We start from the raw sequence: 15714 nt of genomic DNA on the forward strand, positions 1-15714 counted from the left end.
CTGAAGCGTTTTCATACCATGACCTTTTGTATCTGTCATATAAAGTCCGTCCGCCTAAATCAAAACCTACCATTGTCATGAGACGAAGCTTCAAGAACTTTGACAATAATAATTTTTTGCGTGACCTTGATCGGATTGATTGGGATGCTGTATTTAATACTCCATCTATGGATGATAAACTTGAATTATTTAACTCTCTCCTCTCAGATCTTTTTGATATTCATGCTCCATTAAGACCGATTAGGTTAAAGCACCTTCCAGCACCATGGTTAACACCAGATATCAAAGTTATTATGGCAAGACGTAATGCTGCTAAGTCGAGATATAAACGGAGACCGACAGACAACAATCTCCTGAAATATAAACGGCTGCGTAATCATTGCAGCAAAGTCTGTAGGGACGCTCAACGAAACTATATACACAATTCTGTTAGCATCAAGAACACCGGCAAGGTGTGGCGTTTTTTGTTTGCGATGGGTATTGGCCGTCAGTCACTAGATGTAAGAAATGTTGACGCTGAAGCGCTGAATAAGCACTTCACGGCGGCTACCATGGACAATGCGAATAAATGTCACACCTTGAATTCCATAACCACACATCCTAAGCCTAATTTTTCTCCTTTCTCTTTTACTCTAGTGACTTCTGAGGATATCAGGAAGAGTATTCTTGGTATTCAATCAGACGCCGCTGGCTGTGACGGTATCAGTCGCAAAATGATACTCCTGTCTTTAGATACCATTCTTCCTGTTCTATGCCACCTATATAATTTCTCTTTAAATTCAGGTATTTTTCCCCATAGTTGGCAAATAGCTCATATCCTACCCATTCCCAAAATCTCTAATCCTACTTTGTTAGCTCACTACCGTCCTATATCTATCCTTCCTTTCCTTTCTAAGGTTCTCGAGCGCATTGTCCATGGACAGCTTTCCAGCTTTCTCTCACTAAACAATATTTTAAGCCCATTTCAATCGGGATTTCGCCCGGGGCATAGCACCACAACAGCTTTGATCAAAGTCTGTGATGACATTCGCTTTGGGATTGATAAGAAAGAAATTACTATTATAGCTCTTCTTGATTTTTCCAATGCCTTCAATACTGTTGACCATGACATTCTCTTAGCTATTCTTGATTCTTCAAATTTCTCTTCCAGTGCTGTTGCTTGGTTTCAGTCTTATCTTTCAAATCGTCAACAGCGTGTTATTGTTGACGGTAAGTTTTCCTCCTGTTGCTATCTCAAAGCGGGTGTCCCACAAGGTGGTGTTCTGTCCCCTCTCCTTTTCTCAATCTTTATAAATTCTGTCACTAAACATCTTTCTGTTTCTTTTCACCTCTATGCTGATGATTTGCAGGTTTATTTAACGACTCCTGTCGAGAACATCGCTAATGCTATCGATCTTATGAATAATAACCTTAAATCGATTAGTGAGTGGAGCAAGTCATATGGATTATTGTTAAATGCCAGTAAATCACAGTTAGCTATAGTTGGCAATCCAAAACAGCTTGCGAAACTTAATCAAGTTAATGTTCCTCCCGTAGTGTTTGACGGTACAACTTTGATCAACAATAACATTGTTACTAACTTGGGTCTTATAATAGATGATAAATTTTCTTGGGCAGCACAAGTTTCAAATCTAAGTCGGAAAATGTTTGCAGTTTTCGGCTCGTTAAGAAGGTGGAAGAAGTTGTTGCCAATCAAAACTAAAATTTCTCTTTCGAATGCACTTCTTCTTCCCATCCTAGACTACGCAGATGTATGCTACTTAGGTCTATCTGAGGAGCTACTTGACAAGCTTGAAAGGTTGCAAAACATGTGCATACGGTTCATTTTTGGATTGAAAAAGTTCGACCACATCTCCGAATATCGTACCCGACTTGGATGGCTTACAGTCAGACAAAGACGTAATTTGCACGCCCTTTCTCTCCTTTACACTATTCTTTTCTTTCCCCAAACTCCAACTTACCTCAAAGAGCGTTTTTCCTTTCTTGGCTCTAATTCTTCTCTTCATCTCAATCTTCGTTCTCTATCGGACAACAAACTACAGCTGCCTCTTAGCCACTCACACTGTTATAATGATTCCTTTACTGTCAAATCGATTAAATTATGGAATGCGCTCCCACATGACATTAGGATGTCACAGTCCTTAAATATATTTAAAAGTCGAGTCAAACATCATTATATGTCTTCGTAACTACTCCTTTTTATATGTATGTATGTAGGTAGGTATATATGTATATATGTATTTATGTAGATATATATGTATGTGTGTATATATGTATATATATATGTATGTATGTACAGGTATTTGCATGTATGTTTATTTTATGTTTTCTCTGTATGTAATTTTATTAGATTATTAAATCAAGTATCAATTGTATATGTATGCATCATAATATAATATGCACTACCCTCTTTACAGAATATGTTGTCCTCATCTGTTGGGTTGCCTGTAAGAGATCGCTTTTAGTGATAAGGCCGCCCTTGCCTTCAACTCTCTGTAATTAACCATTTTATGTACTGTTATTTTATATGATATTGAGTGCAATAAAGTTTTTATTATTATTTTCGGAAATTTTGTTTTTCTCAGCCTTTAAGCTGGTGTAAACTACATTCACGGATATAAATCAAGTGAATGCAGTATGTGGTGTGTCTTATTTATGTATGTAATATTTATGTGTAGTAATTATGTTGTGTCAGACTCTTCTAATTGCATGAACTTTCTTACTATTCTACATGTGTTCAAGATAGCCGCCTTCTGTATTGGGATATAAAGGGACTCATTTAGATCTAATAATTTTAGACTGTGGAGGAGATGGTTTGGGACGACACCTGTTGTGGAGATAACTATAGGGATGATGTACACTTTTTCTTGTTTCCAGATTCTTGTAACTTCTTCCTTGAGCTCATTATATTTATTTATTTTTTCAGCGATAGTTTTCTGTAGATTGTGCGTATTGGGTACTGCTATGTCTATAAGGTAAGTGACTTTATTTATTTTGTCCTGTAGAGTTATATCTGGTCTGTTATGGTGAATGGTCTTATCGGTAAGAATGCCTCGATCGTAATACATTTTGTGTGTGGCATTTTCTAAGATTGTTTGTGGTGTGTATTTGTAATATGGCGTTTTTGTGTTTTGTATAAGTTTGTGTTTGAGTGCTAGTTTTTGATGAACGATATTGCTTACTTGGTTATGTCTATGAGTGTAGTCTGTCTGTGTAAGGGTTATGCATGCTCCTGTTATGTGTTGTATGGTCTCTGGTTGGGTATGACATTTACGGCATTTATCATTTGTGATAGTGGGATCTTTGATAATATATTTTTTGTAGTTTTTCGTGTTAATGATTTGGTCTTGGATTGCTATAATGAAACCTTCGGTTTCTGGGAAAAGGTTTCCTACTTTGAGCCATTTGTTTGATGCTATTGTATTAATGTGGGGCTGTTCTAAGTCATGTGGGTGGCGTCCGTGTAGTACCTTCTTTTTCCAGTTTTCTAGTTTTTGCTTTTGAGGATCATCAATACAGTCATTCATATGATATCCTTGCTCACTTAAATTTAATGGGGTGTAGTTAATGTCATTTACAACTATTGCTTTATGTATATCACTAGTGCGAGATTTTAAATGAAAGAATGTTTTTAGTGTATTGATTTGTTTTTGCCAGAGATTATAAATATCTATCAATCCCCTTCCTCCATTTTGTCTTTTGAGTGTTAGGCGCTCTATTGCAGATTTAGGGTGGAGATTATTGTGTTTTGTTAGAATTGTGCGTGTATTTCGTTCTATTTGTTCTATGTCAGTTTTAGTCCATTTTATAATTCCAAATGAGTATGTCAGTATAGGTATAGCATATGTATTAATGGCTTTTATAAGATTTTGCCCAGAGAGTTGAGTTTTACATATAACGTTTATTCGTCTTTTATATTCTATTGTAAGTGTATGTTTGATTGATGTGTGATCGAGTCCTTTAAGTTGATTATAGCCTAAGTATTTATATAAATCTGTTGGTTCCATAGCTGTTATTGTATCAGAAGAAGTTATTGCGTAGTTACCCGGTTTTATTTTTCCTTTTATTATATGTATTGTTTTGCACTTATCTAATCCAAATTGCATGTTGATATCCGTGCTAAACTCTTTTGTTACTTCTATTAGTTTTTTCATGTCTTTATCGCTCTTTGCATATAATTTTATGTCGTCCATATAAATCAGATGTGATATAATGGTTTCCTCTATACTTTTAAGAGGATATCCTACTCGGCAACGGTGTAATAGGTGCGATAAGGGGTTAAGGGCGAGGCAGAACCATAGGGGACTCAAGGAATCACCTTGATAGATCCCTTTCTTAATCTGTATCTGTCGTGTAACGATAGTATGTTGGCCATATTTAAGGTGTAGTGTTGTTTTCCAGTATGACATTATTTTACGCAAGAAGTCTATTATTTTTGGGTTTATCTTATATATTTCTAATATTTGAATTAACCAAGAATGTGGAATACTATCAAAAGCTTTCTGATAATCTATATAAGTGCAATGGAGATTTCTATTTTTTGTGGCAGCATGTTTGTGAATTGTGGAATCAATAACTAATTGTTCCTTGCATCCCATATGGGCCCGCCTGCACCCCTTTTGTTCTTCTGCTATTATATTGTGTTGTTCTATGTGTGTGTTAATTTTGTTTGTAATGGCTGATGTTAAGATTTTGTATATTGTAGGTAGGCATGTGATTGGTCTGTATTGGGAAGGTTGTGGTGAGTGTTTGGTTTTTGGTAGCATGTAAGTTATTCCTATTGTCATGAATTCGGGTATTTTTTGTTGTCCTAATACGACATGTGTTAGATTTTTCGCTATGCATTTATGTAATGATGTTAATTTTTTATACCAGAAGTTGTGTATCTTGTCAATGCCTGGTGATTTCCAGTTGTGTAATTTTGCTGTTATGTTTGTTATATCTGTTTCGGTTATCTCTACAAATTCCATCTCTTCTATTATACTAAATTCTATTTTTTCGTCATTTATCCATAATGCTTTTGAATTATGGCTTACCTGTTCTTCCCATATACCAGACCAAAATACTTCTAGATCTTGTTTAGTAGGTACGTCTGTGTTCCTGTCAGTTACTGTGTTAGTGGGAGTATGTGGTTTTTGTAAATTTCTATAGAAGAGCTTTTCATTCGTTGTAAAGATGGCGTTATCATTTCTTCGCTGTTGTGCTTTTTTGTATCTTCGGAGTCTATTAACTTTAAGAGCGAGTTTTTGTTTTAATGTGTCCAAATATTCTTCTGGCTTTCTATTATTTCTGTCATGTTTAGTGTGTGTAATACAATTTTGGAATATTTCTTCTACTCTTTTTACTACTTTATTTGATCTATTATTATTGTAAATATACTGAGTTAGTCTACCGCAGTCCGCTCTGAGTTTTTCGATATCTTTTTCGAGTCTTTGTTGCCACGGTGGTTTATTAGTTTGCTTAGTTTTTGTGCGTTGCATATTTTCTATTTGTTTAGGATTTACTTCTTCTGTTATTACTAATGCTGTACAGTATATGAGGGTATGTATGTCTATTAGCTGTGTATCTTCTGAAATAAATCTATTTAATATGTTTTGGTTAAATATTTGAATTAAATTGTAGAGTTGTGGGCTATATTTTATTTTAGGAAGTCGAGGACGTATTAGTGGATCCGTTCCTGAGTATTGCAATAAAGTTGTATTAAATTTATCATGTATTTCTTTTATGTACGTTTCAGTAATCGGATTTTGTGCGTTTAAAGTATTAACTTCGTTTTCTAATAGTATCGTTACAGATTCAGTTTGTGTTGACATATCTGATGTGTGTGTGTTTTGTGTGTTTGGTAGTGTAAAAGATTCTGTTCGAGAGTGAAATTCTGAATGAGACGGATTTCGGGGTAATGGTGTTGTAACGTCGTGTTGTTGTAGCTGTATACGTGCTTCTTCTTTTAATCGGTTCAATTCGTCTTCGGTTAGTAGTTTGTTTTTTACTATAGTTCTTCTCTGATCGGAAATTCGCTGTTCTGTGACCGTAATCCCTGGGTATTTTTGTGTAAAAAGTTCATGCATCTTCTGTCTATATGTGGTCATGTCAGTCTCTAAATTGGTAATATAGTAATATGTTCGCATGATAAATGAGTTTACCTCTTTGCTCCATCTCATGCGAACTCTCGGTTTTCCAGCCTTGGTGGACGCGGGCAAAAAGGCATTCGACTCCCGCGCAGCATTCAAAGCTGGTAAGTGTGGTTCTGTATTTAAGCTAATAGTGGAAGGTGATGACTGGACGGAGGGTGTGTATGATGAAGTGCTAGGACTATTATAAGGCTCTATTGGGCTACTTGTTCTGTCTGTCAGTCTGTTAATTTCATCATCGGTAGCGGCTGTAGCATTAACGCCGTGAGCCCGCCTGTTCAACTCACGACGACCGGCTGTAGTGTGGAATTTATCGGGAGAAGCCCGCCTGCTCAACTCCTCACCGCTGACGGTTCGCATGCTGTCACACCCAGCGCCAGCTCCAGGTGTGCCCCGGCGATCGCCCCCGGGTAGCGGCCCTATACGTTTCTTCTTACTACGCGTCTCCATACTAAATGGGTTACCATTGCCACGTTTGCCACGCCAGTAATTTAATTATCGTGTGTCCGCCCCCCACGTGATTAGATGGTCAATCAGGACGTGTGGTTGGGTTTCGGGGGGCTTATTATTATTATTATTATTATTATTATTATACTTAGCTTACTAAGACATTTTTAAATCGAGATTTTCATATGAAAATTTTGTGATGCTGCCTGGGCTAGAAACCCGCAACCATCGGTTAAGATGCACGCGTTCTAACCACTAGGCGATCTCGGCTACTAGTTATATAGGGTGATTTCGCATATTTTCGGCCATTTAAGCAGATGCATGACTGCGAAATGAATTTTTTAAAGGTATATTAGTCCCAGATCAGTAGCTTATTTTTATTTGAAGTCAAGAAATAATCTTGTTTTTATATTTGAAACTATTTTACTTACCAGTATCATATAAAAGTTGTTAAAAATGTAAATATCTAAAAGTTCCGATTTAGGCTGTTTTCGGCCACTAAATTCAGGTCTCGGCCATGAATTGATTTAGTTCTCGACCACTATAATAAAACTTGAAAAACAATCTCTTTAATCTCTATAATAGGCTCTGTTTTTAAATTAAAACAAAATTATACGAATCAATGTTTTTTATTTAATCTTCTTAAATAATTAAATAACAACAAAGTTTTCAATCACTCTATTAATAATTAACAATCAGTCTTAAATATTAACATTATTATAATATATACGTAATATAAAAACCCTATTAGATCTTTAAAAAAAAATTTTATATTTGTTTCAAGAAATTAGTAACTAACAGAAGTTTTACTCTTTTAAAGTATTTCCGGAGAATACTGTAATCTGACAATCCCAGGTTGGAAGCGTAAACAGTTCATTAATTTTTCTGTTTACCTTGGAAGCTATTGCCCTTTCGCACTCTGCTGATTTGAACCTGATAGTACCTCTTGGTACGTGAACAAATTTCATGTCATCGGATTATAAGAAAGTATTTCACCTCATTTTTCTCAAATAAGTTAATAAGGCTTATATCAATAATAAAACTTCACGTGCTTAATTTGAGTTGATAATTATTTTAAATCGTCCTCGGCGGCGGTAAAAAAAAATCATTGAATATAAATTAGTTACGAGTGTATGAACAATTCGCACTGGAGCAACGTAATGGAATAAGCTTCTTCTAACAGTAGTGATACTACAGCCGAGCAGTTCGACATTTACTAAAAAAGTCAAGACAAAAAGTTTCTTCTTAATTTAATATAGACCAAACCGTTACACCTTTAAATTGGACTATCTTGCAAAACGAAGAATCCAAGAGTATTTGTAAATTTTGGACAGTGAATACAATAACCGTTACGACTACGATGTTGTTTGGAAGTATATGGAGAAATTAGGAGAAAACGGCGCTCCTATTTGAGGATCAGAATTTTCCATATATGTATTTGAAATTATACTTACAGGAGAAAAGTATATATTATTATCTATAGGTATATCTTCCATTTTATCTCACTTTGATTTGAATACCATGTTTTTATTTTTATAATAATTTGCTCGGTTTAAGTTAGTTATGCAAGCTGTTGTTCCTGTAACTAAAGGAACACATTTTATTTATTATTTTTTTGGAATCTTCTTTTGGAAATCCTTAAAAAAAATTATATATAAATAAGTAAATAGAAAATTATTGTTGTTATTTTCATTTGGTTGCTGTTTTTTTTTCGTTTTAATGGGCGCAATTTTCGTTATCAGACTAAGACGCTGTGTTTACTCGCCGTTTATTTTGTTTGCATTTAAAATTTAATTTATTGCGTAGTTTGACCTCACCGATTAATCTCCTTCGTGTGCTTAAATGTATATGTGACAAAATGATGTCCTATGGGTACGACCAATCATCTTCCGCAAATGAAACTTTATATTTAATTTTCTTCACAGTTCTGGAAATAAAAATACCCGAATCTGTCCCATCGCATTCATGTTTATGTCACAGATAAATTAACAAAAAGTATGAAAATAAGAACTCATAATAAAACAGAAAATCTGTAGAAGACGGACGGATTACGGACGTTGTTATGGCATCGTTAAATAGATGAGCGAATGGGCCACCTGAAGGTAATTGGTGACCAAAGACCTTGACCTTGAAATTTCAATAATTTCTTACGTAACCAATGCACCACCAACTTCAGGAACTGAGATGTTATGTCCCTTAGCTACACAAGCACACTCAGCCTTTAAGCTGGAGCACAACAATAGATAGTATTCATGTTTGGCGGTAGAATATATAATGAGTTGTTTGTACCAGAATACACAAAGCCCTTCCATCAAGTAAAAAATTGGAATTGATTTGACCGGAAACACACCAGGCGCATGAATTTACATGCGATCTAAAGCACGAGAATGTAAAAAGTGCCAACTATCAAACTTTCAAAATCGCCATTGAAATTCCTAACAGAACAACCCAATAATTGCACCAGAATTTTAATTCATGTTTACAAGAACCTATTCACTAGCCAGTGAACTAACGAGAAAGTTCAATGTATATTAATATCTAACACAGACAGTATGCATGTGACATTCCAAACGACTTAGTTATGTATTTTCATGACAACGGAAACAAAGTTCTGGTCGCCAGGATGACTAGGCAGTATGACGTGTAACATTGGACACAAAACATCAATTTCATTTGTTATTTTTTATTAATTGACAGTTTCCTGTTTTAAAAATATATGGAGATATGTTCATTGACTGTTCCACGCGATTTTACCATCGCTAAATATAGTCCAGTCCACCTTCATAAGTCGTGATGTGATATTAATCGTAATTCAATTTTACAAAAACGTCATAGCCCGAAATATCTCACTGCTAGCGCTCCGTTTGAGGAGAAGATTTGAAGCTCATTCCCCCACACCATTCCAATATAATTTGGTGGTACACATATGGTAGATCGAATACAAACGGATTTCCTCATGAAGTTTTCACCGCCGAACATTATATGAATTATAAACACAAATTAAGATACATGATGATTCGGTGATGCTTGGTTTAAGCCCGCCATCGGTTAAGATGCTTATTCTAACCACAGGATACCCTTATTCACTTGAAACCAGATGATACAATATAATTTCAATCATTTAAAAAAAAAAACAAACAGAAAATATAATTATAAGATATGCAAATTTACTTCAGATAGTCTGTTGTTAATTTATCAAATAGCGAAGCCATTACAACATTCTAGTATGAAATTAACGCCATAACTTCGTTAATAACAACAAATTGTATCGATGAATAAAAAAACTAACAGGCGTCTACTAAATTTTATTCCATAAAAATTTAAAAAAAGAAAATTTTGCGGTATCGAGACACTATATCGAAGTGAAACTTTGTAATTCCATTTGACGATTATTAATTATTGACATAATATAATGGCATTTATAAAGTTTTGCTTTAAAACTAGAATGAATAAGGCTTGATGAGAGCAGCAATAAATTTGCTTTCAATGCCTTCATTATTTTTATTATATGGTATATATTTTTTTTTTATGTTAAATATGGCCAACGAGCAGGAGGCTCACGTGATGGAAAATGACTACCACCGCCCATGGACATCTGCAACACCGGGGGGCTTGCAGGTGGGTTGCCGGCCTTTCAGGAAAGAGTACGCTCTTTTCTTGAAGGTTCCCAAGTCGTTTCGGTTCGGAAAAACCGCCGGCGAAAGCTGGTTCCACAGAGTGGTTGTGCGAGGCAGAAAATGTCTTAAAAATCGCGCTGTTGTGGATTTTCGGACATCTAGGTGGTGTGGGTGATATTTTGAATTTTGGCGAGATGTCCGAAGGTGAAATTCAGCAGCCGGGATTAATCCGAACAATTCATCGGAACATTCCCCGTGATAAATTCTGATAATAATTATATAGTAACATTGGTGTGCCTGCCTCGTTGGTCTAGTGACTAGTTATAATCACTCAGATCCCGAGATCCTGTGTTCAAACCCCGATCAGTCCGATCGAAATGTATTAGTTATATATTAAAATTCTCAGTAACGACAGAAGTGTGGGTATTCCCGTAGAGCCGAGGTTGCCCAGTAGTTAGCCTGGGTCTAAACCCATGATTGTGAGTTAAATCCCAAGCACCACCGAATTTTCACGTGATTAATTTCAGTTTATACTTCATTTCGTGCTCGTGAAGGTTTTTGTTCACGTTTCACGTTCATGATTTCGTAAGGAAACCTATATCTGTCTCATTACCGACAACAATTTAACTTAACAACTTAACAATTTAACCCGCATTGGAGCAGCGTGGTGGAGTAAGCTCCAAACCGTTTCCTTAAAATGAGAGAAGGCGATAGTCCAGCAGTAGAATATTTTCAGACTGTTACTACCTAATCCTACTAACACTACACTCCCGTGCCTCGGAAAGCACGCAGCAGCTTGTTGGTAGAATATTTGAAAAGTGGGCGGCACCTAACCAGGGCCACCATCAATTTGGAAATGTTTGAGTAAGTTTGATTTCCGCCACGTGTTCAACACACGTGCACGGAGTTCAACACGCGTGATCTCGTTTCAATTTTCAATTCTCGTAGTACCGATCGGCTAGTGATGTGAGAGATACAAGCTTAATCCGATATCCACTTTATTATTTTATTAACTTTTAGCTCATGCTTCCAACTCAATTAAAATAATAATAGTATTAATCTCATATATTAATAGCATAAGCCGAATGTTGTCTCAGTGATTAAGGGACCATAGCTGCACATACAAGAGCATTTATGGTCTTATTTTGAAGAGCTCCAGCCGTAGATGTGCAGAAAATAATAATAAAGAGGATTCTTGATTGCAATTTACTTAATTGTTACGATTTAACGAAAAAATAATTTTAGAGAGCGGAAAAAACTTCCTGCCGAGTAGAGAGCGGCACTATAAAAAAAATAAACTAAACAGGTTGTATGAAAAAGAAAAAACAAATATAAAACAGATATGAGAAATACGGATCAGAAATCGGATATCAGAAACAAAACGTGCGAACAGATGTCGTCACAATTAAATTAAATCAAAACATAACTGTCAACAATTCGAAATTCCTAAAAATCTATTGAATAAACGCGAAGTTTCGCGGGCGACCCACTAATAACATCTTGATTATTGCTTAAAATATTAAGCACCTCATCATATTTCACCCTCATAGCTAGTTTTTTTTTTTTTCTTAATAGGACCAAACGAGATTCATAACCAAACAAAAAACGTGCCTAACAGTAGTCGTATACATGTCCGCTACAAACATTTATTCTTGTATGTAAACTTAACTATGTAAGTATATATAGTATTTAATTAAATTGATGGAAATATTGTTATTGTGTTTATATAATTTAAAAGTGACGTGAGGTTTATTACAGATTGTAATAATTTAAGAATAGAGTATCAATAATACCTTTTTTTTAAATTTATTAGAATAGAAAATTACTTTATCCAGCAGTTACATTATATATTTATTGTCTGACTTAATAAGACTCTTACAGTCACAAATTAAATTGTCGACATTTTTGTTCCTTTTGTAAGATTATAATATAATTACGTCCAAAGGTTCATCAAAGTACCTTCTTGTAAATAATTAAAAGCTTAATTAAATCTTAGAATATAATACTTTAATTACCCTACCTTCGATAGTATCTTCGTTTTCCGTTTCGACCATTTTAAAATTCATTTTCACTTTTTAAAACATTCAACTTTGCGACTATAATATTCAAAGGTAATTCATATCAATTTAAATTTTAATTAAAACTAAATGTTTTGTATTTATTCCGCGAAGTTTTGGAGGGAAAACGCGTCCAGCGACACAAACTCTCCTTTCCAAGCTCAATTGTCTACTAACTTCAATAGGGCTGTGGAAATGGTCGCAATATATAGGAGCGGGAAAATGAAGGCCACGAATAATTGGACAGATTTTTTTTTTTTTTATATCCTCACCTTTTCACGGCACTTGTCCTTCTAATATTCATCCTTATATTTATGCAAAATTAAAACTGATCCGTTAAAAAGTGCCAAGTATTATGTATAAAAAATTTAAATGAAGGTATTACTAATATTTTATCTGATCATTAATTAATTTTATATGTATAATACATAATATATTTTTAAACATATGATAACTATTATCGAAATTAAAAACTACCATCAGCTCTTTGTTAATTAATGAAATGGATCGGCGTGTAATTTAATTAGTAAGAATATGTTTTTAATTAAACCTTGAGTAAAATATATTATGTTTTCCTCCAATGAAAAATTAAGATGAGCTAAGTAAAAGAAGGTGTTAGCACCGTCCAGCTATTCCACAGTCGGTCAGAGTAGGCCACACTTTCCGTAAGGAGAGAATTTGAAACATACTCCAACTGGTTGCTCCTACGGGTTGGTAGACACCCATGTAGTAGCATGTTGGTTACCTTACGTTTCGAGATGAATTATAAAGACAAATGAAGTAGAAGAAAACTGAGTGGTACTGGCCCGATTTGAACTCGCAATCTTCGAGCTATGTATTTGATTGATTTAAGTAATTTCGCAAAATCGCAGGCCACCTCAGCCCTCGTAAAATATATTCTGATTAGGTTAAGATTGAGTTTTGTTTTTATAAAATTATGTGCGTCAAAAGGATTGAAGAATAATGCAAGTGTCAAAAGTATCTCCTTAAAAGTAAATAATATCTACATAAAACATTCCATAGAATGTGAATACGAACCAAGTTGTTTTTTCTCGTCTGATACTGGCTCAATCTTTTCAAACGAGAATACAAAATATTAATGCTTGTTAGTAGAATAAGTCGGTGGTCCCTATCTAGACTGACTTAAATAATATTTACCGTGAGTAACTTTATGAACTTATTAAAATATAATAAGAATTAAAATTAATCTCTCTTGCGCATCAAATTAACCTCATGTTACAAGGTTATGAAATTCATCTTGCACTCTCAGAGGAATTGCCGCGACCTTGAATCTTCTGCAAAGGCACTTGTTATAGTAACGATATTTTCAATGTCAGCGGGATATTATTTTGCAATTATTTTATTATATGCTAGTCTTTTAGCGTGGAGTTAATGCTTGTTGACTTCCAGGCAGGAGACATAACACACATATATAATTGGATATAACTAATATCACTGTATTTTTAGATGTTGAAAAAGAGTAACTACTGAGTTTCTTGTCGGTTCTTCTCGGTAGAATCTACATTCCGAACCGGTGGTAGCTTTACTTTAAATAGTTTGTTAAATGACGATTCCAAAGAGCTTGTAAAAGCCTACTTGAATAAAGTATATTTTGATTTTGATTTTATTACAAAAAAAAAAAAAAATTGGGCTCATACGATAATATTATATAGTGTGGGGCGTAAGAAATATTAACAATTCCTTATTTGAGATATAAACCTTGGGAACTGAGATACTCGTAGTATATTCCTTGTGCATTTTGTTACACTGACTCACTAAGCATTCAAACCGAAACACAAAAATCCTGAGTAGAACTGTTTGGTGGTGAGCTTGGTTTCATAGCAACAGTAAAAAATATTTTAAAACATATGAATAGCAGGCAGTGGACAAGAGTCCAAAAAATACGTCGTTGTATAAGATTGCCTACAAAGTCAAAAACGAAACAATACATAGAAGCTTGCTTTACAATACATAGAAGGTCATCTTTGCTTAGCCTATACATAGTTCCAGCAGCTTCCTAGGTGCACTAGCAGCGAAACTCAACAAAGCTCTATCGTTTATCTAATTGACTCTGTTAAAATAGCGTCCATCAGAGCAGTGAGCATTTGACACCGATGTTACTGAGCTCTACAATAAGCTGATTTATTTATAAAAGCAAACTTCTTTCAACGCCATTTTTAAAACTTTCTCATGAGGAATCTCATTATATAAATATCCCTATGATTTGATAACCGCATTTTAGACCGTGCCGTGTGAATATCATGCAAATGTCATACATATCAGTTAGATCAAAGGCCTTCGAGAGAAGTTCATTTGTAGATGACTTTACCACTCTAACGAATTGTAAAAAAACACTAGCATTCCTTTCCAGACATTCTTGGTATTCAATATGGCACGTACCTACTTTTAGCATTTTATCCATTAAAATAAAACATCAGATGAAGCAACAAAAGTAAATACAAAATCGAATAACATAACGACGCCAATTTTTGTTGATACTTTAATAAACTAATTGTTAATTACTACGCAGTTTCTGAATTAACATTCGCTTTTGATTTTGTCGAAGTAAATAACATTCATTGAAAACATAAATTATGAATTCATATAAAAATGTTTACGTGATACTAAGCCGCCTCGATCTGGGCAATTTGTTTACTGATGTCTTTTTTATCACTTGAGATATCACGTACAGCACTAAACATCCAGTGAAATGAAGAAATAGCTATAGTTTGAATGTGCTCAAGTTTTCGAAAACGATAAATTTATTATATGTTTAGTGAGCATTTTTTGTTAAGTTTTTACACATGGAATGCAATATGTGATACTTCAATAACGCAGCGAACTGCACAGGGGATATTATTGTGTTCAAATGTGTGCGTAAGAACTTCTTGACAGAAAAAGCCAGTAATTTTATTTGCCAGACACGCAGAACCTTGACAGCAACGAGACGGATGTGGTAGAGCCCAAAAAATTTAATGCATCTAATCATACTATGAGTTACTTGATTGAAGTTGGCCACCTATAGCCATTAATATTGGTACTGTAATAAAATTGAACCACTTTTTACAATTGGGTCGCACGTGTTAACTTATTAATTTAACCATTATAATTAAGGTTTAAGTGATACCTACCAACCGACCTACATAGTCTAGTACAATATCAGTATTTAAAATTATCAGTATTATTTTCCATTCCATTTTTTTAGTTCCAAAAAGCAACCCTTGGACTAATAGCGTAATTTTGAACGCTCTTATCGCCTAAACTCGCGACAAGAGGTCTGGTCCGGTTCACTTCTCGTCCAGAGAGTTGGAAAATCGATGCAACCAGAAAATGCTGTTGAGATTTTATGATTGCATTTCTTTTAAATACGATTATAATATTCGTAGATATACATTTTTTTTTTATCCCATTCGATATGTTTAGTTTTTGCTTTTTTTTATATACTCAAACTCAAATTGATTC

The 15714-nt window shown here is 34.6% G+C and overlaps 1 protein-coding gene across 3 annotated transcripts in view; it reads right to left on the bottom strand.

Moving 5' to 3' along the window:
* LOC113396155 (adenylate cyclase type 2-like) overlaps positions 1-15714 on the bottom strand; it is a 198437-nt gene that overhangs the window by 147761 nt on the left and 34962 nt on the right. The window contains exon 1 of one of the 3 annotated variants that reach the window (XM_064217288.1): positions 12216-12391. The exons of the other annotated variants lie outside the window; for them this stretch is intronic. Coding sequence (XP_064073358.1) covers positions 12216-12261 — 46 coding nt within the window. The 5' untranslated portion in view covers positions 12262-12391. Of the gene's footprint in view, positions 1-12215; positions 12392-15714 lie in introns of those variants that run through there. 3 annotated transcript variants of the gene reach the window in all.

This window comes from Vanessa tameamea, chromosome 16 (assembly GCF_037043105.1).
Source record: "Vanessa tameamea isolate UH-Manoa-2023 chromosome 16, ilVanTame1 primary haplotype, whole genome shotgun sequence".
NCBI lineage: Eukaryota > Metazoa > Arthropoda > Insecta > Lepidoptera > Nymphalidae > Vanessa > Vanessa tameamea.